The sequence below is a fragment of the Notolabrus celidotus genome, chromosome 20 (assembly GCF_009762535.1).
Source record: "Notolabrus celidotus isolate fNotCel1 chromosome 20, fNotCel1.pri, whole genome shotgun sequence".
In the NCBI taxonomy this organism is placed as follows: domain Eukaryota; kingdom Metazoa; phylum Chordata; class Actinopteri; order Labriformes; family Labridae; genus Notolabrus; species Notolabrus celidotus.
In genome coordinates this window covers 17,919,876-17,940,989 of record NC_048291.1, presented here as the reverse complement: position 1 = coordinate 17,940,989, position 21,114 = coordinate 17,919,876, and the positions used below count along the sequence as shown (strand labels likewise).

The 21,114-nt window shown below is 39.6% G+C and overlaps 1 protein-coding gene across 5 annotated transcripts in view; it reads right to left on the bottom strand.

The window, feature by feature from the left end:
- The window catches only part of si:dkeyp-72e1.9 (syntaxin-binding protein 4), an 87,063-nt gene that overhangs the window by 7,086 nt on the left and 58,863 nt on the right, over positions 1-21,114 (bottom strand). For 2 of the 5 annotated variants that reach the window (XR_004635225.1, XM_034711887.1), the window contains 5 exons: positions 17,270-17,366; positions 11,236-11,363; positions 10,922-11,014; positions 10,070-10,135; positions 9,754-9,951 (listed from right to left, as the gene is read on the bottom strand). Coding sequence is in view for 2 of the 5 variants with exons in the window: in XM_034711887.1 (XP_034567778.1) it covers positions 9,754-9,951; positions 10,070-10,135; positions 10,922-11,014; positions 11,236-11,363; positions 17,270-17,366 (582 nt within the window). In the remaining 3 variants the exon portion in view is untranslated. The remainder of the gene's footprint in view (positions 1-9,753; positions 9,952-10,069; positions 10,136-10,921; positions 11,015-11,235; positions 11,364-17,269; positions 17,367-21,114) is intronic. The other 3 variants (XR_004635226.1, XM_034711888.1, XR_004635227.1) reach the window with 2 other exon arrangements.

The window sequence follows — 21,114 nt, the reverse complement described above, 5'->3', positions numbered from 1 at the left end:
AAACAGCGGCAGAACTCTGCGGCTGAGTCTGCGGGGGCTGTTAGAAGTGCAGTTTGATGTGTTCCACAAAGATCAGACAAGAAAGCTGGCAGTACACTGACAGTGCTGCAGGGCTTTCAGCTCAAGACAGAGAAGGAGCACAGAGGACAAAATTTGACTCACCGCTTTATTCACACAGTATCATATGCAAGGAGAGAGGGTTCATATTTGCAAAAACATGTGTTGGCACTAACTTCAAAGAGAGGCATTTCTTAAATACAAATGCTTTTGTTGTCTCCCAGTACAGACTCTCAGATCAATAGTTGTACAAACTGGGATATGATACAGAGAGCCTACACACAAATCTGCACGAGAACATATAACCAAACATTGCAGCAATGCTACATCAATCAATCAATCAATCAATCAATCAATCAATCAATCAATCAATCAATCAATCAATCAATCAATCAATCAATCTTTATATAGTGCCAAATCACAACAAACGTTATCTGAAGACGCTCTTAAAAATATAGCAGTCTAGACCATACTATATGTTCAATTATTAAAGCTGGGGTTGGTAGTCAGATTTAGATCCACTTTTTGTCATACTGGTTAAAATGATCTTTATGTCCCGACGGCGATCAATACATAGTGGGGTTCCTAAAAAAGAGTGAAAAAAAGCTGCTATCTACAGCCGGAGTAAACCTGAGAAAACACCAACCAATCACCATTTTGGGTCCCAAAATTTTAAACCAGTCAAATCCCATCCTGCCGTTCTGCCTGCCCTCCTGTGCGTACATTTCACCGGCGTGCACTCCCCGTCCCCTGCCTCTGCTTCCCCTGACTCTACTGACTGCCCCTCTCGCTCCACCTTGGACCTGTCCCCTCTGACCCGATGAGGTACTTTGCTCAAGACTGTAGTCCGGATCAGAGTCTAAAAGCTCACACCACGGGGGCTGACAAGCAAAAGAATTAATGACATTCAGTAAGTCCTACAGAAATGTATATGTATGTCCGTCCGGACTCTGTAGGGATTCGTGGAGGAGCTCCGAGGGAGGAGGTGAGGGGTTAGACAGAGTCATGAGGAAATGCTACATTCAAATTCATGCTAGATTCCGAGATTACCAACCCGGGTTTCCGTTATCCGGTAATTTCCGGACTTTGACTGGTAAAATCTGCCAAAGTCGGGTAATTTTTAATCCCTCCGGTCAAAATGTCCCCCCCCGAATCGTATTATTATGAATGTGAATGCCAGGCCTATATGTGGAACGAAATGTTTCTTTTTCATGTGGAACTAAGCTTGTCGCATTTGTTTCATTTACCCTGATAAGCATGTACCACGCTTTAAAACAACAATAGCGGGATAGGTCGGACATGTCGAAACAAGCTAATCTAAAAAACTATTTTCTAAAACCAACAGGTCTAAGGAGAGGGATTATGTAGAGACTGAGGTGCAATCTGAAATCACGGAGACTGCCGCAGATGATGCCGTGGCTCCTGCCAAAAAGAAACAGAAAAGTCGGGCGTTCCGGCCCGAATGGAAAGACAAATATCCCTGGCTGAGGTGGGACATTATCGATGGATCAGAAAAAATGTTTTGCTCACACTGCGAAAAGTCAGACAAGAAGAATGGATTTACCAGAGGATCAACAAATATGAGAAGCTCATCTCTAATTGAGCACAGTCAGTGCAATGATCACGTCATCGCGGTCAATTTATTTTCACTGTTTATTGACGTTTCAGTAAAAAATAAATAAATCACTGTTTCATTATCACTCCGTCTGTTCAAGGTCACAAGACTGATGCGCATTGCAAGTTGCGGAGAGACACTTGAGACTTTTGATTTTAAGTCAGCTGCTGCACAGTTCACTGCAGTGAAAATGCGTAAAAAGTAGGCTAAAATGTCCCAAGTCAGAAACATGTTATGAGATTTTTTTTGTTTGTTTATCTTGAGTTTTTATTGCAATCTATTTGATTTCAAGTTGGCAGCACGCCGCGTTATTAAAATGGTATGAGCCAGTACAGATGTGTTTTTTTGTTTGCAAATTGTAGTTGCAATTGTTTGCAATTGTTTTATGTTCCTGTAAAAGAGCGCTGGCTTGTGCAATATTTATTTATTTATTTTAGAAGTCACGCACGTGAGTCAATTGACGGCACTCATTCTATTTGATATAGCCTTCTTCTCAATAAAAAGATTATGCTATAAATTGACATGCCTCAATATCATTCTTATATAGCCTGCATATCATTTTAAGCTCAATAAATTCAGATAATATTTGACCGCAATTTCAAACATTTGTCCAGTAAATTGAAAACCTGCCGGTCATGTTGTCTGGTGGCAATTTTTTCTAGCGGAAACCCTGCTACCAACCCCAGCTTTAAAGCTGGGAGTAGGACATGTTATTTTGATACATTTTTATCAATCACTAGCAAAAAGCAATGTATACATCGATAGGGAGTAATACACAAAGTGATCTAACACTGAGATGAGAAATCTCAGTTGTCTGTGTCAGCAGCTAGACTGCAATAAGTTTGTCCAATCATTCATTCGCCACCGAGCACAATGATTGGCTGACCGGCCGGATGACCTGTGACCTGCCGAAAGACAAACCGAGAGATTCATAAACCTGAGGGATCAGAATGATCATTACCGGTGTAAAACATTCAGCCACTGTTAGATGGAGGTTAGTCAATAATTATGTAGCACTTTATAATAATGGAACAGTTTTCTTAGTGAAATAATGCTTAATCCATGTTGAAGTAATGCATGACTAATGATGAATTTCTGTATGAATTATAAGTAACTCCTGTTGTTCACCATGAACTAGTGATCCTGTCTGACTTCATGTAATGACAACGTGTTTAATACATCATTAGTTAAAGTATGGTAATTAACAATACTTCATACATCAGTTCATATTTCACCAAATTTGCTGGACATACAAGTTTTTATTTTTAGGATGATTGAATATGAACAGCCTCTCAGGCAGAATTTTAAAATGTCATATTTCTGAGAACATACTGAATGGTAAATATATATATATATATACATATATATATATATATGTATATATTATATATATACACACATATATATATATATATATATATATTATGGCAAGCCGTTCAGGAAATAATATATTGAATGAAAGTCTGAATATATTGAATGAAACTCGATATATATGGAATGAAGTCTGAATATATGGAATGAAACTCGATATATATGGAATGAAGTCTGAATATATTGAATGAAACTCGATATATATGGAATGAAACTCGATATATATGGAATGAAAGTCTGAATATATGGAATGAAACTCGATATATATGGAATGAAAGTCTGAATATATGGAATGAAACTTGATATATATGGAATGAAAGTCTGAATATATGGAATGAAACTTGATATATATGGAATGAAAGTCTGAATATATGGAATGAAACTTGATATATATGGAATGAAAGTCTGAATATATGGAATGAAACTTGATATATATGGAATGAAGTCTGAATATATTGAATGAAAGCTTAAATAAGTACTCTGAACAACACTTCTAATCGTATTGTTTATTGTCATCAAAGAGAACTCATCTTTTATTAATGTCTCTCTGAAAATAACCTTTTGCACTTCTTTTTAGTGTTTCTGAGGGGACACATTTTCCTCTACCTCTGTAACCTGTGGTAATTTGGTCGTACTTTTTCATTACACTCACTCACTGTGTGATGATGCACACAGGTATGAGCTCCACCTGTTAACATTGAACAGGATGCTACATTATCACAAGTCATAACAAAAGTTAGCTAGCGAGCTAGAGGACTGAACCACCTGAATAAAGAAGGGGCAATATCTTTAGCCTTGTAGAAGTGTGTATAACCTGTGATATTTAATATTTTCGTATTTTCACTTGTTTACTACCCTCCTAAATGCTTCTGCAGCCCACTGCTTCGCGTTCCTCTCGTCTCTCTGTGCAGACGGTCCGATCATCACTTTTGGATGAAACCAACTTAATGGAGAGGAGGGGTGGGTTCCTTTTTCCTATACGGATTGACTTAACAGCACATGCATTACCCAAGGGGTTGATAACCCCTTCATTAATTAAAATTGCAGTGAAAACATCTCGTGCCTCTCTCATGGTTGCATTACTAAAAGCTACGTCTAACCGGAAAACAAATCACCACCCCTATGATCACACCCCAGAAAGACAAGATGGCGCAGGCCATACATGACGTGATTTTTCATTCCATATATTCCGAGTTTCATTCCATATATATCGAGTTTCATTCCATATATATCAAGTTTCATTCAATATATTCAGACTTCATTCCATATATATCGAGTTTCATTCCATATATATCAAGTTTCATTCAATATATTCAGACTTCATTCCATATATATCGAGTTTCATTCAATATATTCAGACTTCATTCCATATATATCAAGTTTCATTCCATATATTCAGACTTCATTCCATATATATCAAGTTTCATTCCATATATATCAAGTTTCATTCAATATATTCAGACTTCATTCCATATATATCGAGTTTCATTCAATATATTCAGACTTCATTCCATATATATCGAGTTTCATTCAATATATTCAGACTTCATTCCATATATATCGAGTTTCATTCAATATATTCAGACTTCATTCCATATATATCGAGTTTCATTCAATATATTCAGACTTCATTCCATATATATCGAGTTTCATTCAATATATTCAGACTTCATTCCATATATATCGAGTTTCATTCAATATATTCAGACTTCATTCCATATATATCGAGTTTCATTCAATATATTCAGACTTCATTCCATATATATCGAGTTTCATTCAATATATTCAGACTTCATTCCATATATATCGAGTTTCATTCAATATATTCAGACTTCATTCCATATATATCAAGTTTCATTCAATATATTCAGACTTCATTCCATATATATCGAGTTTCATTCAATATATTCAGACTTCATTCCATATATATCGAGTTTCATTCAATATATTCAGACTTCATTCCATATATATCAAGTTTCATTCAATATATTCAGACTTCATTCCATATATATCGAGTTTCATTCAATATATTCAGACTTCATTCCATATATATCGAGTTTCATTCAATATATTCAGACTTCATTCCATATATATCGAGTTTCATTCCATATATATCAAGTTTCATTCAATATATTCAGACTTCATTCCATATATATCGAGTTTCATTCAATATATTCAGACTTCATTCCATATATATCGAGTTTCATTCAATATATTCAGACTTCATTCCATATATATCAAGTTTCATTCCATATATTCAGACTTCATTCCATATATATCAAGTTTCATTCCATATATATCAAGTTTCATTCAATATATTCAGACTTCATTCCATATATATCAAGTTTCATTCCATATATATCAAGTTTCATTCAATATATTCAGACTTCATTCCATATATATCGAGTTTCATTCCATATATATCAAGTTTCATTCAATATATTCAGACTTTCAATCCATATATTCAGAATTCATTCCATATATATTAATTTCCTGAACGGCTTGCCAATAATATATATATATATATATACACACACACATATATATATATATATATATATATATACACACACACATATATATATATACACACATATATATATACAGTATTTACACACAATGTGTGTTTATTTAACAACATGTGTCTTGGCCAGCAGGCCAAACAAATGGGACAACCTGAAAATAAAATACAAAGTGTATACAGACATGGATGATGATATTGAAACTACTATGTTTTTTAAGATGTTTTGTTTTTCAGAGCTGGCAAAGAGAAAATCAACAGAACACTTCTGAAAAGGTGTATGACAACATTCACATCACATAGTCAAATTTTCAAATATCCTGTCAGCTTTTAGCTCTGACTTAATGTAGCATCTACGTACAAATGACAGTTTGTACATCAAAAAGTTACCCAAAAACTTGTGCAACGTGTGTTCCCTGACCAGCTTGCCACTGAGCCCAACAACTTTTCTAGGGGAAACCCTGATATTTGTTTTACTGTATTTGTTTTTACCATGCAAGTTAATAAACACTGCTGAAAATGACTGCTGTTGACGTGATTTATTTGTACACAAGATTGTTTACGTGTTTATGTGAAAAAAATACAATATTGTTATGTTTCAGAGACAAAAAGGGACTGAATTTTTTATTTTATTAAAGAAGAGTTTTTATTATTGTCTCCGCTCCTGGTTGAGGGGGTCCAGCAGCACTGCCAGAGACTCTCTGCTCAGCCTGAAGTCTGGCCTGGTGTCACCCTGGCCAAAACATGTGTCCGGTACAGGAACAGCCAGGTTGATCCTGTAGTACAGGTGTCTGTTCTAGATTAGGAAAAAAGGAGAAAAACAGAAGAAGAAAAATGGTTCATTAAACAATAGCTGCATAATTTAAGTTAATAAATTAATTCCAGTTAATTTTAGAGCTTTGATAGATAATGCTAAATCTGTCTATTTATCCACTTACAGTCAATCTAGTCTTCTCAATCTGGTTTTGATGATTCATGACACATTTTAATATTAAATTAAGGTCAGGGTTACTTAACTATGAATCAATTGTCAAAGTTAAACCATATGCCAAGCTATAGTTTTTATGCCTAGCTTTAAAGTCACTTCACGGTTATTAACGTAATGTATAGGTATATTAATTACTCCTGACTGTTAACTAGCTAATGATAATATTACTGTGGGTTTAAAGAACAGATTTACCTCTCTACGGTCCTCTCAGCCAGTGATACACCTCTTCTTCCAGCATAAAATTAAAAAATAAATAAATAAAAGTAACAGCTCTGGCTCCATAAATTATCTTCTCTTCTTTCTTTCTTTCTTTCTTTCTTTCTGTCTTCCTTTCTCTCTCTCTTTCTCTTTCTTTCGCGGGCCTGGACGGCAGAAACCTTGACGTAAAGGTGAGGTCGTGAACAATTGGTGACGCAACCCGGAAATCCTCCGAAGGCCAGACCGTCTCATTTCACAACGGTTAATGTGGCCCTCGAACGTGCCTCCAAAGGACTCACCTCCGCAGACCGCGTAGGCTGCGTCCTCCGAAGGATGCAGCCCCTGAATTGAGACACAGCTTGTGATCGTCACCTCACAGGCTATTCACTAACACAGAACACCTGATAAACATGTCAGAGGGAGAGAGAAACCAACGATTTAGCCCAACTTTTGCCCTCAAGTTCTGCCACTACGCAGAGCAAGAAGAGGAAGACTGTGATGGAAAAGGAGACGACTTAAAAACGCTGGATGAAGATACAAACACGAGTCAATATTCGGGATGCATTTCTGAGACAGCTGAATGATTAGAAGGGTCTCTAAAGTGACGCCATGGTTGCTGATTTTCTACTGGACAGGTAATCATGTCATTTCATTTGTCTTTGTGTTTATGGTTTAGTTCATCTATGAGACAGCTAGCGATAACTTCGGCTAATGCTAGCGGCCGGCTAACAGCTTGTAGCTATGTTTATAGAGACCTGTGTACAGTCTGTTAGCTGCTAGCTCTTCTGTTGCTCTGTATCAGACCTGTGTACAGTTTGTTAGCTGCTAGCTCTTCTGTTGCTCTGTATCAGACCTGTGTACAGTCTGTTAGCTGGTAGCTCTTTATCAGACCTGTGTACAGTCTGTTAGCTGGTAGCTCTTCTGTTGCTCTGTATCAGCATGAATGGGATTTTGTATAAAGTGTACATGCTGTCTTGTCTGTGTTTTCATAGCAACGAGAAGGAAACATCGACGTCCACACCGTTAAAACACGGGACGCAGAGGCTTGCGTGAGCTGGGGGGATGCCCAAGAAGAGAACAAGGAGGCCGGATGATCCACGCCAACATGTTTACCTTCAACAGCCATTATTTTTATTTCTGTAATAAATACATTTTCTAATAAAAGTAAATGTAAAACAACTCTTTGATATTGCAATTATTTGTTTATAATGTTGCATGTTACTTGATATGTATTCAATTATTTTGCAATTTGAAGAGAGAAGGCCAGTGTAAATTTAAAGATTTATTTAACAAATGTATACACAGCACACTCAAGTATTTTTTTTTACATGAAGATAAATATGAAATATGTACAAAGGAAATAAAGGGTCACCATAAAAGTATTGTCTGTAATCATGTTATAGTTTCATTCACTCCCAACTGAAACCTTTTTACTGTCCATGTGGGTCACGGATTTTCCAGATACAGCAACAAGGTATTACTACTCTATGACCTGCACCAAGTGCTCCATGCTGCCAGACAACAACCTGTCTGTGCAGCATGGCGGAACTTTCTGTTGCTGTCCCCAGGATCTGGAGCTCGTCCCCTTGCCTTGCACTCGACCCCGGCATTGTCCTCTCCGACCTGAGGTGCTTGGCTCAGGATCGTAATCAGCAGTCATCATGAGAGCTCTAACATATATAGGCCCTGTAGCCGTCTAGTAACTAAACATCATGAAATGCTAAATCAAAATAAACATGGCTAGCCAGGAGTTATTAGCCCGGCAGCAACAACTTACTCTAGCTGTATTCAGATGATAAAAACAAACACAAGTAAAGCTAACATGCAAGCTATGCTGTGCATTCTAACTAATTACATTATTTTTTAGTGTGGTAATATAAGCGGTTTACTTACATTGGAGTCAGACATGTTTTCCTTCGATGAAAATAAAGTAAATCGCTCGCCTCGCCACAGCTAGCTATCGTGACGTCATCCTCCAGCTGTAGTCTGCCACAGCGCGTTCATGTGTTTGGAGGCGTGTCCCTCCCCTCTCCCTACAGGCTGCTCTGAAGGGAGGGGGAGGGCTCTGCTCGGCTGTGTGCTTTCAAAATCAAGCTAACTGCTGCGGCTTTCTCAGGATGTCCTACTCCAGCTTTAACAAAGACCCAACATCAAGACAGGATACAACTCAGTCCCCTCTTACTGATAGGACTCGATCTTATCTTAATCCACCATGAGCATTGCAACTTGCAGTATTCAGCTAGTTACAGCGACGAGGAAAAACGTCCTTTTAACAGGCAGAAACGTTGAGCAGAACCAGACTCATGATAGACAGCCATCTGCCTCGACCAATTGATAAGATGCCTCAGTTACCTTCTTTTCACAAAAATCTAAGACAGTTCTACTACAAACCCCTTCATCATGGAGAATAATATACAGGATTATTTGATAGATTAGAACAGTTTCAAGTTCAGTTTTTATGCAGGGAAAACTGTTCCCTCATCTTGTGAAAGATGACTAGTGAAGATGAATAACAAGTCCACATTTTTTTAAAGGGTTTCCAAACCTGACATAATGTCATTGTTTAGATTTGACCAGAGAAGTATATATATGTATATGATGTTAATGTCCTGTCATTAAATGTCTTGTAAAGATACAATCTGGAAACAACAGAATGTAGATGTAGTCGAGCTACTTTATAAAGCATATTGTTGGCTAGGCTTTTTGTATATAAATCCAATTACATATATAAAGTCACATTAAACCAAAGCACTCAAATGTTTAGCATATCTTCACCAGTTATTTTGGGGGATTTTACCTTTATTTTTGGATAAGGCAGGAATATGGGGAGTTGAGACTGGGGGAAGACATGCAGCAAGGGTTCAGGCCAGAGGTCAAACCAGCAATTGCTAGGACTATGGAGGTTTAATCATAGACCAGACGTATGCCTCTCTTTGCAGCACAGAAGTTTGAATCATAAAAACGTATACAACCAGTTACTATAAATACCTCATTAAGACTTACCTTGGTGACATCTGCTTCTTGTGCTTGCCTCTTGCCAGCCAGTTGGTTCTTTAGGTCTCTGATCTCAGCCTCAAGTAGCTGGATAACCTCCTCGTAGTCCTGCTCTGCACTGCTGGTCTGGCGCTGCCCTGCCTCAGCCTCGGCTTCCTGGAGACGAGTCTTCAGACGGCTGTTCTCCTCAACAGTCAAACACGCTTTCTGAAAGGAGGAAGAATATTCATCTAAGTTTCTCACCTTCAATGATTGATGAACAACTTTGTGTCTCAGTTTGGACACATTTTAGTATGTCTTCACACTGTTTTGGCCTGTCTCTTACCTCTGAGGTTTTCTGCAGCTCCTCCTGTAAGGTTTTCTTGCTGTGTTCCATGTCCTTCAGCATCACCTGCCAAGAGAGGCAGCAGATGAAGCCGAGCAGACTTCTACAAGAGCAAAAGTCACATACCTGTTGTGGTTCTAGACCTCGTAACTGAAAATAAACTCAGATTTTTAATTTATCAAGTTGCCAAGAACATATGTAGGCTGTCTACCTAGGTTTTGGCACTTTTCTTGTGGTCCAATGAACTTTATTCATGCCAGTGAACAGTATACATTTTTAAGTCATTTTTAATACTACAGTTAAATAAATTACCAGTTTTTACACTTTTTATGGCCAACAATGTATTTACTTTTTTGAATCACTTTGCTATATAACAGTGTACATTTTTCATGGAGAAGTGGACTTTTACCACTTAGGGGAAGGTGCACCTAACTGTGAGTGTTTGTGAAATCTTTTAACTGATACAGTTCTTGCTTTTTAGTGACTGATTTACGGCAACTGTGTCAGAGCTGTACTTGCGAAGACACTGCAAACAAAACCTTCCTAATGATGTTGTGCCGTTAAGTACTCAAGTTGTGGGACTCCCATGCGGCATTTATTAAGCCTGGAGAATGCACTGCAAATGTTTAAACACATACACTTCTTTTGCTGGTAACAATTTTCTGGTAGCACATGAGACTCAAGTAAAACTGAGTATGTTGCTGCTGTGTTACACACTCTGCTCAGTCTTTTTTCTCCAGTTTAATGATATTATCCAAGAGAATCTGTGACATAAGAACAGTTTGATATGATTGTGGTTATTTGAAGCCCCAATCATATCAAACAACACTCTTTATGAGTGTTTATGTTCACCTTAAGCTGCTTCATCTGGGTTTGCAGTTGCTTCACCTCTGATTGAAACTGCTCCATCTCCTCACTGCTGTAGCTGCTTTCTGATTCATATGTCTACACAAACACACACACACACACACACACACACACACACACACACACACACACACACACACACAGACACACACACACACACACACACACACACACACACACACACACACACTGTTATACATTAATATTTCTGTATGTGTTTCTTCAGAAGTGAGGAGTAAAAAAACCTAAAGCCACAAACCGAAAAGTATTGCAAATCAGAAACTGTATAGACTGCTTACAGGAGAGTGGAAAGCTGACGTGTCCATCAAACTTGCAGCTTCGTGATAAGAAAACATAAAGGGACCCTCCCCTAAACCAAGCTCCTCAAGGTCTTCCTGAAAGATGTTTCGGGTGGCATCCATGAAGTCTGAAAGAAAGTCAAAAAAATATATTTTTTAAATGGCAGCATAACTGTAGCAAGAAGAACACCATTTGCTTGAAAGTAAGGGGTCTTGGAAGTATTCAGACCCCTTCACTTTTTTTACATTTTGTTATGTTACAGCCTTATTCCAAAATGGATTAAATTATTTTTTCCCTCAACATTCTACACACAATACTCCATAATGACAAAGTGAAAAATGTTTTGTAGAAATGTTTGCAATTAATTAAAAATAAAACACTAGAATATCCCATGTACATAAGTATTCAGACCCTTTACTCGATACTCTGTTGAAGCACCTTTGGAAGGGTTAGAGCCTCCAGTCTTCTCAGGTATGATGCTACAAGCTTAGCACACCTGGATTTTTAAGAGTTTCTCCCATCTTTCCCTCTATCCTGACTAGTCTCCCAGTTCCTGCCGCTGAAAAACATCCCTACAGCATGATGGGATGGTATTGTCCAGATGATGAGCGGTGCCTGGTTTCCTCCAGACGAGACGCTTGGCCAAAGAGTTCAATTTTGGTTTCATCAGACCAGAGAATGTGGTTTTCTCATGGTCTGAGAGTCCTTTAGGTGCCTATTGGCAATCTTTCATGAGCTTTGTGCTGAGGAGTGGCTTCCTTCTGGCCACTCTATCATAGAGGCCTGATCTGTGGAGTGCTGCAGAGATGGTTGACCGTCTGGAAGGTTCTCCCATATCATATATATATATATATATATATATATATATATATATATATATCCATCCATCCATCCATCCATCCATCTTCTTCCTCTTATCCGGGTCCGGGTCGCGGGGGCAGCAGTCTCAGCAGGGAAGCCCAGACACTCCTCTCCCCGGCCACTTCCACCAGCTCTTCTGGGAGGATACCGAGGCGCTCCCAGGCCAGCTGAGAGACATAGTCTCGCCAGCGTGTCCTGGGCCTTCCCCGTGGCCTCCTCCCAGTCGGACATGCCCGAAACACCTCCCCAGGGAGACGCCCTGGAGGCATCCTAACCAGATGCCCGAACCACCTCATCTGGCTCCTCTCGATCCAGAGGAGCAGCGGCTCTGCTTTGAGCCTCTCCCGGATGTCTGAGCTCCTGACCCTATCTCTAAGGCTGAGCCCAGCCACCCTGCGGAGAAACCTCATTTCGGCCGCTTGTATTCGCGATCTCGTTCTTTCGGTCACTACCCACAGCTTGTGACCATAGGTGAGGGTCGGAATGTAGATTGACCGGTAAATTGAGAGCTTCGCCTTCTGGCTCAGCTCTCTCTTCACCACGACAGACCGGTACAGCGCCCGCATCACTGCAGACGCCGCCCCGATCCGTCTGTCAATCTCCCGCTCCCTTTTCCCCTCACTCGTGAACAAGACCCCGAGATACTTGAACTCCTCCGCCTGGGGCAAAGACTCCCCTCCGACCCGCAGAGGGCAGGCCACCCTTTTCCAACTGAGCACCATGGCCTCAGACTTGGAGGTGCTGATCCCCATCCCCGCTGCTTCACACTCAGCTGCAAACCGTCCCAGCGCGAGCTGGAGGTCACCGCTCGATGGAGCCAGTAGGACGACATCATCTGCAAAGAGCACAGACGGAATCCCAAGGCCACCGAACCGGAAACCCCCCGCCACTTGGCTGCGCCTAGAAATTCTGTCCATAAAAGTTATGAACAGAACCGGTGACAAAGGGCAGCCCTGGCGGAGTCCAGCCCCCACCGGGAACGAATTCGACTTACTGCCGGCAATGCGAACCAGACTCTGGCTCCGACAATACAGAGACTGAATGGACCATAGCAACAGGCCATCCACCCCATATTCCCGGAGCACCCTCCAAAGGATACCTCGGGGGACACGGTCGTAAGCCTTCTCCAGGTCCACAAAGCACATGTGGACTGGTTGGGCAAACTCCCATGCCCCCTCCAGCACCCTCCCGAGGGTATAGAGCTGGTCCAGTGTTCCACGGCCAGGACGAAAACCGCATTGTTCCTCCTGTATCCGAGGTTCAACCAACAGCCGGACTCTCATCTCCAGCACCCTAGAGTAGACCTTCCCAGGGAGGCTGAGGAGTGTGATCCCCCTATAGTTGGAACACACCCTCTGATCCCCCTTCTTGAAAAGGGGGACCACCACACCCGTCTGCCACTCCAGAGGCACCGTCCCCGATGTCCATGCAACGTTGCAGAGGCGTGTCAACCAGCACAGCCCTACAATATCCAGAGCCTTGAGGAACTCGGGGCCGATCTCATCCACCCCCGGGGCCCTGCCGCTTCGGAGCTGTTTGACTGCCTCCGCGACCTCGGCCCTAGTGATGAACGAGCCCACCACCAAATCCCCCGGCTCCGGTCCCTCCTCGGAATGCATGTTGGTGGAATTGAGGAGATCCTCGAAGTATTCCTTCCACCTCCCGACTATACTCTCAGTCGAGGTCAGCAGCTCCCCATCCACACTGTAAACAGTGCGAACAAAGGGCCGCTCCCCCTTCCTAAGCCGTCGGACAGTTTGCCAGAACCTCTTCGAGGCCGACTGAAAGTCATCCTCCACGCCCGAGTTTTCACCTCTATATATATATATATATATATATATATATATATATATATATACATATATATATATATATATATATATATATATATATATATATATATATATATTGCAAGCCGTTCAGGAAATAATATATTGAATGAAGTCTTAATATATTGAATGAAAGTCTGAATATATGGAATGAAACTCGATATATATGGAATGAAATTCGATATATATGGAATGAAGTCTGAATATATTGAATGAAACTCAATATATATGGAATGAAACTCGACATATATGGAATGAAGTCTGAATATATGGAATGAAGTCTGAATATATGGAATGAAACTCGATATATATGGAATGAAGTCTGAATATATTGAATGAAACTCAATATATATGGAATGAAGTCTGAATATATGGAATGAAACTCGATATATATGGAATTGTGTCATTATAATCAAAGAGACCTCATCTTTTATTTCCTTCTCTCCAAAAAATAACATTTTGCTTTTTTTTTTTTTCTGAAGGGACGCATTTTCCTCTACCTCTGTTACCTGTGGTCATTTGTTCGTATATTTTCAGCCCACTCACTGTGTGATGAATCATCACTGATGATGCACGCAGGTATGATCTCCACCTGTTAACATTGAACAGGATGCTACATTATCACAAGTCATAACACAAGTTAGCAAGCAAGCCAGAGGACTGAACCACCTGAATAAGGAGGGGAGTGTCCCTCCTTATTCTTCTGTAGAAGTGCGTAAAGCCTGTGATATTTAATATTTTTACATGTTCACTGGCTTACTACCCTGCTAAATGCTTCTGCAGCCCACTGCTCCATGTTCCACTCGTCTGTCTGTGCAGATTGTCACTTTTGGATGAAACCAACTTAAAGGGATAAGTCAGTTTTTTTAAAGTGGCGTCGTATGAGTTACAGTACACTATTGCTCCTGTTAGCCACAATGCGTGCCGGTGAGCTCTTCCCCTTTAATGAGAAAATTCCCAGAGGACCGGCAGGTAAGCTAGGCTATTTTCTCTGTGGACAGGGCCCCCTATTTCGCGTAATTTTGCTAAAGTTAAGAAAATATGGTCCAGGCACTCATCACAGTGCAAATGCATGCACCAGTAAAACAAAATTGGAACTATTCAGTTTGCTGTCAGAAACCCCCTTTGTTTTGGCACTATTTTCGGACGCACCTTGCAGACCGGTGTTATTTTGCTGCATGAGCATGGATACACGCCGATCAGCTGCTTGGATCAACAAGCATGTAGCATTTTTAGCAGACACTTTTTGGAACGCTTTTTAGGAACAGCGACGATGACCTGCCGTTTACTGTGGACACAAGAGGATTTCTCTATGAACCAGAGGAAGAACTCCAGGTGCAGACCCAACGTACCGAAGAAGAGGGGAGAAAGTTCTGTGCTAACGAGTGAGCAGGAGAGATCCCACGTTACCTGGTGGTGCCGGTGTTATCGCCCTACTGGTTTCTACGCTAACTGGTTTCCGTGATCCAGCTGTGTTGTATTTACTTACAGGCAGGCGCTGTGTTCTGCATCAGACACAAGATTCGCCACACATTTACAAACATGTTAACAGAAGTTCTCGGGTCTCATCTCACATCTACTGCAGCAACAATGGTTGGATCAGTGAGCAGTACAGCATAGCTACCGACGAAAGTCATTAGATATGTAAAAATAAAGTATTTTCAAACTTAAACGGAGTTGAATTCGTTCCCACGAGAGCAAAATGTGACGTATTCGCCAGATCGCTACCTAAGCTCGTGAGCCACGGAGCTCACTCTAATTCACTGATTCTGACAGGTATCAATCAAGTACGTCATCATCCAGGTCACCGCCAGGGAACATGTTGGTTTGTGCCCATCTGAAACAACTGGTTTCCTTGAGTTCATATCAGGAAATACTGGACCATGTTTAGCGAAAGTTTTCTCTGAACTACGGCCTTATTAACCTCTGAACTGCAGCACACTACTACACCTTACTCTGTGACAGGTAAATACTTTATAACGGAACGTCTAACCGGAAAACAGTATCATATCCCAGGAACATGAGATGGTGCAGGCCACACATGACGTATTTTTTCATTCCATATATTCAGACTTTCAAGCCATATATATCAAGTTGCATTCCATATATTCAGACTTTCAATCCATATATATCGAGTTTCATTCCATATATTCAGACTTTCATTCAATATATATTCAGACTTTCAATCCATATATATCAAGTTGCATTCCATATATATAGAGTTTCATTCACTATACTCAGACTTTCATTCAATATATTCAGACTTTCATTCAATATATTTAGACTTTCAATCCATATATTCAGACTTTCATTAAATATATTCAGACTTTCAATCCATATATATCGAGTTTCATTCAATATATTCAGACTGTCAATCCATATATTTGGAGCTTCATTCCATATATTCAAACTTTCAATCCATTTATATATAGAGTTTCATTCCATATATTCAGACTTTAATTCCATATATTCAGACTTTCATCCATATATATAGAGTTTCATTCTATATAATCAGACTTTCATTCCATATATTCAGACTTTCAACCCATATATATCGAGTTTCATTCCCTATATTCAGACTTTCAATCCATATATATCGAGTTTCACTCCATATATTCAGACTTTCAATCCATATATATCAAGTTTCATTCAATATATTCAGACTTTCAATCCATATATATCGAGTTTCATTCCATATATATCGAGTTTCATTCAATATATTCAGACTGTCAATCCATATATATGGAGTTGCATTCTATATATTCAGACTTTCATTCCATATATATCGAGTTTCATTCAATATATATTAATTTCCTGAACGGCTTGCCATATATATATATATATATATATATATATATATATATATATATATATATATATACACACATACATACACCTATATACATATTATTGGATAATATGATGTGATTGACTTTTAATTGTCTTAGCTTTTTTGCTTTCAACAGTTGTGGTACATTCATATGCTTATAATCAAAAAATAGTCCTGAAGCAATAAAGCTATCCAAGACTTAGACATATGAAATTTGGAATTTAGTTTCTTGCTTCTTGTCAGTAGGCTTGTCAATGTAATACCAGATAAAGTAGGTTATACTACTTATCATAGCATATTTTGATAACATTTAATTACCAAGTTCAGATGAAAATAAGAGTTAAATGTTAAGAGCACTTACGGTAATACATAGACTAGTCATAATGCTCTGACTGTCTACAAGCTTTCACAAGAAGTCTCTGATGTTACAGGATTTGAAGACAGACATTTCACTTGCTGTTGACACAAGTAGAAGTGTGCCTCTTCTTGTGTGTCTCTGTAGTTGAGTCTCACCTCCATAGGCAACAGTGCCTTGCGGGTCTGTGCTCAGAATTTGTTTCAACTTGTTCCCCTTCTCTTCTGTGACATCCAACCCAAGGAAGGACAGAGCCTAAGAAAAAGAGGTCAAAGGGTAAACAGAGATAGAAATAAAAACAAGTTGGGACGCACTATGTAGCTATTGCTGAGAGAGGAGAGACGAAATCCTGCCATCAAACTGCAGCCCTCTGCAGACAGTGCATGTACAGTTATAATCCTTTAGTACTTCAGTCCTAGTCCCAAGAAGAGAAACATTAAAATGATTATATAAATACATATTTTTTTTTTTTTCTGCTGACAGTGGTTTATATACATGGGTAAAACAAGTTCCAGAGAAAGATCAGAGAATACCAGAGTTATTAAGCACTACTTTATCATTCAATTGTTTGTGAGTTTTTTTTTCTATTTTTGTACAAAAGATACTGGTAGCTGTGTGTGCCTTTTTTAATCTGATGCAATTGTTCTGTCAAGTTCATTGCATTACATGTTTGAAGGTTTTTGCACATGTATCCAAGAGTTGCGTGCTTCAGGTAAAATACAATATATTCCTCTGTGTCAAAGATCATTCATCATTAGATATTCCATAACTTTGCACCGATTGATTTAAAAATGGATACTTTCTCAGCCAAAAAAGCTAACTATCCTTAGAAGTTTGTCTAAGCTGAAGCTTGACTAAGTAACTTGTTAATGTTTGTAATGGCCCTGTCACACCTTGCCGATTTAGCCAGCGTTTTCCCGACTTATCAAAATGCCTCTTACGCTGACATACGCAGATGTTTTTTTCAATTTTGGGCATACATAACTTATTCATAACTTATGCCCAACGACAGTCCACTTGTGCAAAGCGCACGGCAGCGTAAGAACGCAAACGAAGTGTATAAAAAGGCTGCCGCTTGTTAATGCCAAAGATTTTTTTGATGCACTTGCATTAGTAATTAAACAAGGTGTGTTGTTAAATACTCTGCAGTCTCTTTGTAAGAACATTGTGAGCCGTGGAGAGTGTTAAAGGAGTGAAACCAGCAGGAACACATCCTCTGGTCTAACAAGAAGTTACACTGTTATTGACTGCGCTTTCAAAAACGTAACATTTTGAACTTCATTTAATTCAACAACAGCAGATTTAACGTTGAACATCACCAGACTCCAACATGCTGGCTTCAGCTTGAGACTGAGTGAGGGCTCCAAGCAGGGGTCGCGTTAACCGAATATTTTCCGTCGTTGACTGGGTTTTTAAAACGGTGAGGGGAAATCTGAAGGCCATCTGTCATTTTGACAGATTGACAGCATGACTGTGGCTAGTCCGGAAGACTTGATAACTGGGGCAGGTGAGGCTGAGAAAAAATTCAACGAGGCCTCACAAGACGGCAGGTTCTGCGGCGTCACACTCACACATGCAGACACGCAGACATTTTCAACTTTACGCACAGAGTATACATCAGTAACATTCCTCCTGCTGAAGCGAGTGCTTGCGGGATCAGAAAACAACATCAAAACAGCCGTTGTCTGTCCGGGGGAAAAGTCCAAAACCTCATGACAGTAGCCCCTGCATCACTACCACCGGAGACATTTGATTACGCACAAGCGGGCACACAATTCAAGTCCATGCGGACCAGGAGGAAGGTGTGAGACTGTGCGTCCAGGCCACAGCAGGTGAACTGTTCCTATTTTAAGTGCAATCGTTTAATTTCATTGTTCATATGGAGCTTCTGGGGCCACAGTCAGTGGTTTCTGTCACTGCGGAGAAAAAGTTACAGGTATTCATCAGCTTGATGTGTGATGGCACGGTGTGGATTCTCTGTTCAGCTTGTTCGGACTGAATATTAGTTAAAAATGAATGAAAATTAAATGCTATGGAACATGTCATTATCATCATTTTAAAAAAAAAGTGATTGGTAAAAATAGATTATGACGGGATTTCAATGACCCTGTCAGGCAAAAGACAGACAACGAAAAGTCTAGCATACCTCTGGCTCCAAGGCTTCTCACACACACACACACTCATGCAGACACACAGCTCTACGTGTGTGAACGTGTGTCAACGACTGCATAACTTACCTACAACTTATGGCAGGCGTATCCACACGCTGCAGTAAGTCAAAAAGTTTTGTGCATAAACAAAGCTTTTTTGACGTACTCGCCGTACTCCGACGTGTACCAGCGTGCTTCAGCATGCTCTTAACTTATACAAAACTTACCTATAACTTATGCTAACTTTACTATATGCCAGCACACGCTGGCTAAATCGTCAAGGTGTGACAGCTACCTTTAGATGTTTTTTACTCATAATATGTCGATATAGATCGATGATAGATATAGATGAAGATGAAAATCACTTCTAAAAGTTATTCAAATACACTATCTGAGAAAAGTGCTTCAAGAGAATCGAAAACAACTGTAAATAGATCCACAATTCTAACTACGTATAGTTAAAAATAAACTTGCAAAAAACTGAGCAACCAGGCCTTAGGAAATACATTTTGTACAAGGATACAGAATTTACAGAGCAACTGATCCCAAAATATCAGGGTGGGATACCACACATGTCCACCTTGAATCACAAATGCCTCTACTTCCTCTTAATGCATGGCTGCCCCCCTATTCACTTTACCAACACTATCCTCAAATTTCCTGATGACACCGAGTAGAACTGATAACATACAACAACTTAACAGCCAAGGTGGGGCTTAGGAAGCTGAGACAAGCTCACGTCCCTTGACATCTGTTGATTAACTTCTGTTGGGCCACCACTGAAAGCCCCCTAGCCAGCTGCCCACTCTCTGTTCTACCTTCTGCCTTCTGGAAGGAGACACCAGACAAAAAATATCACTTTTAAACTGAGAAACAGCTTGTTGCCACAGTGGGTAATATGTGTGCCCCCCCCCCCCCCCACCATGAAAGACTGAGGACTCTCGCTGACAAGTGCACCAACCCCCATCCAACCAGATTAAATCATTACACCAGCACTTAATTTTTTATTAGTGTCATTTGATTACTGTTTTAGAAATTGATGGAGGTTTTTTGTAAAGTTTGAATTGTCAATCTTGTATTTCCTGTGCATTTTGAAATATCTTGAGAGCTAATCTTGATGTATTTTAACATTTTAAATAAATTAATAATCATAGAAAATATTATTTTGAGCTATTAAGTGATCTTAAAGTGATAAAACTCCTGCATTTTAAATTGTTTTAATGCTGTCATGTGTTATAACCCGGTGGTTGTCAACTGGACGCATGTATAAAACCACCAATCTTACAGAAGGCAATACAAACTGAAAAGTGTATTTTTGAAAAAGAATTTGCATTTTTTGTGTGAATTGAGGCTGTATCAATAAAGATTCATTGATTGATTGAATGTGTCCCACAGTGTGTACAGCGTCTTCACTGACTCAGACAAAGTTCAATGGCTCCCTATTGATTATGAAAATAACATTGCCAAGTAGCTAAAACAAAGTTTATAGGTGTCTGAATTGTTTGGGTAATGTTTTTGCTCTGAACTGGATCATTCAATGTGTGACAAAGACAGAATGTTCATTGACTTGATTGGCTCAGAAAGAGCAATCCTTGCTCCTCACAAAGCTATGACTGTTTTTGAAACGGCCTGCAACATACTACCTAGTAATGTAGTAGGCAGTAGGTACTGCCCACTACATACTGCATTTAAATTTAGTATGTAGTATGACTGTTCTGTTTGATCTGTGTTGTAGTACGCTGGGCCAGACGTCACTGAATTTCCGGTTTCAGAAAGCGGAAGTAAACAACGGCCAAGCTGATAGAGAAACTGCTTCTTTAGCATTCACTTATAATTTAAAAACTTAAAAAGTG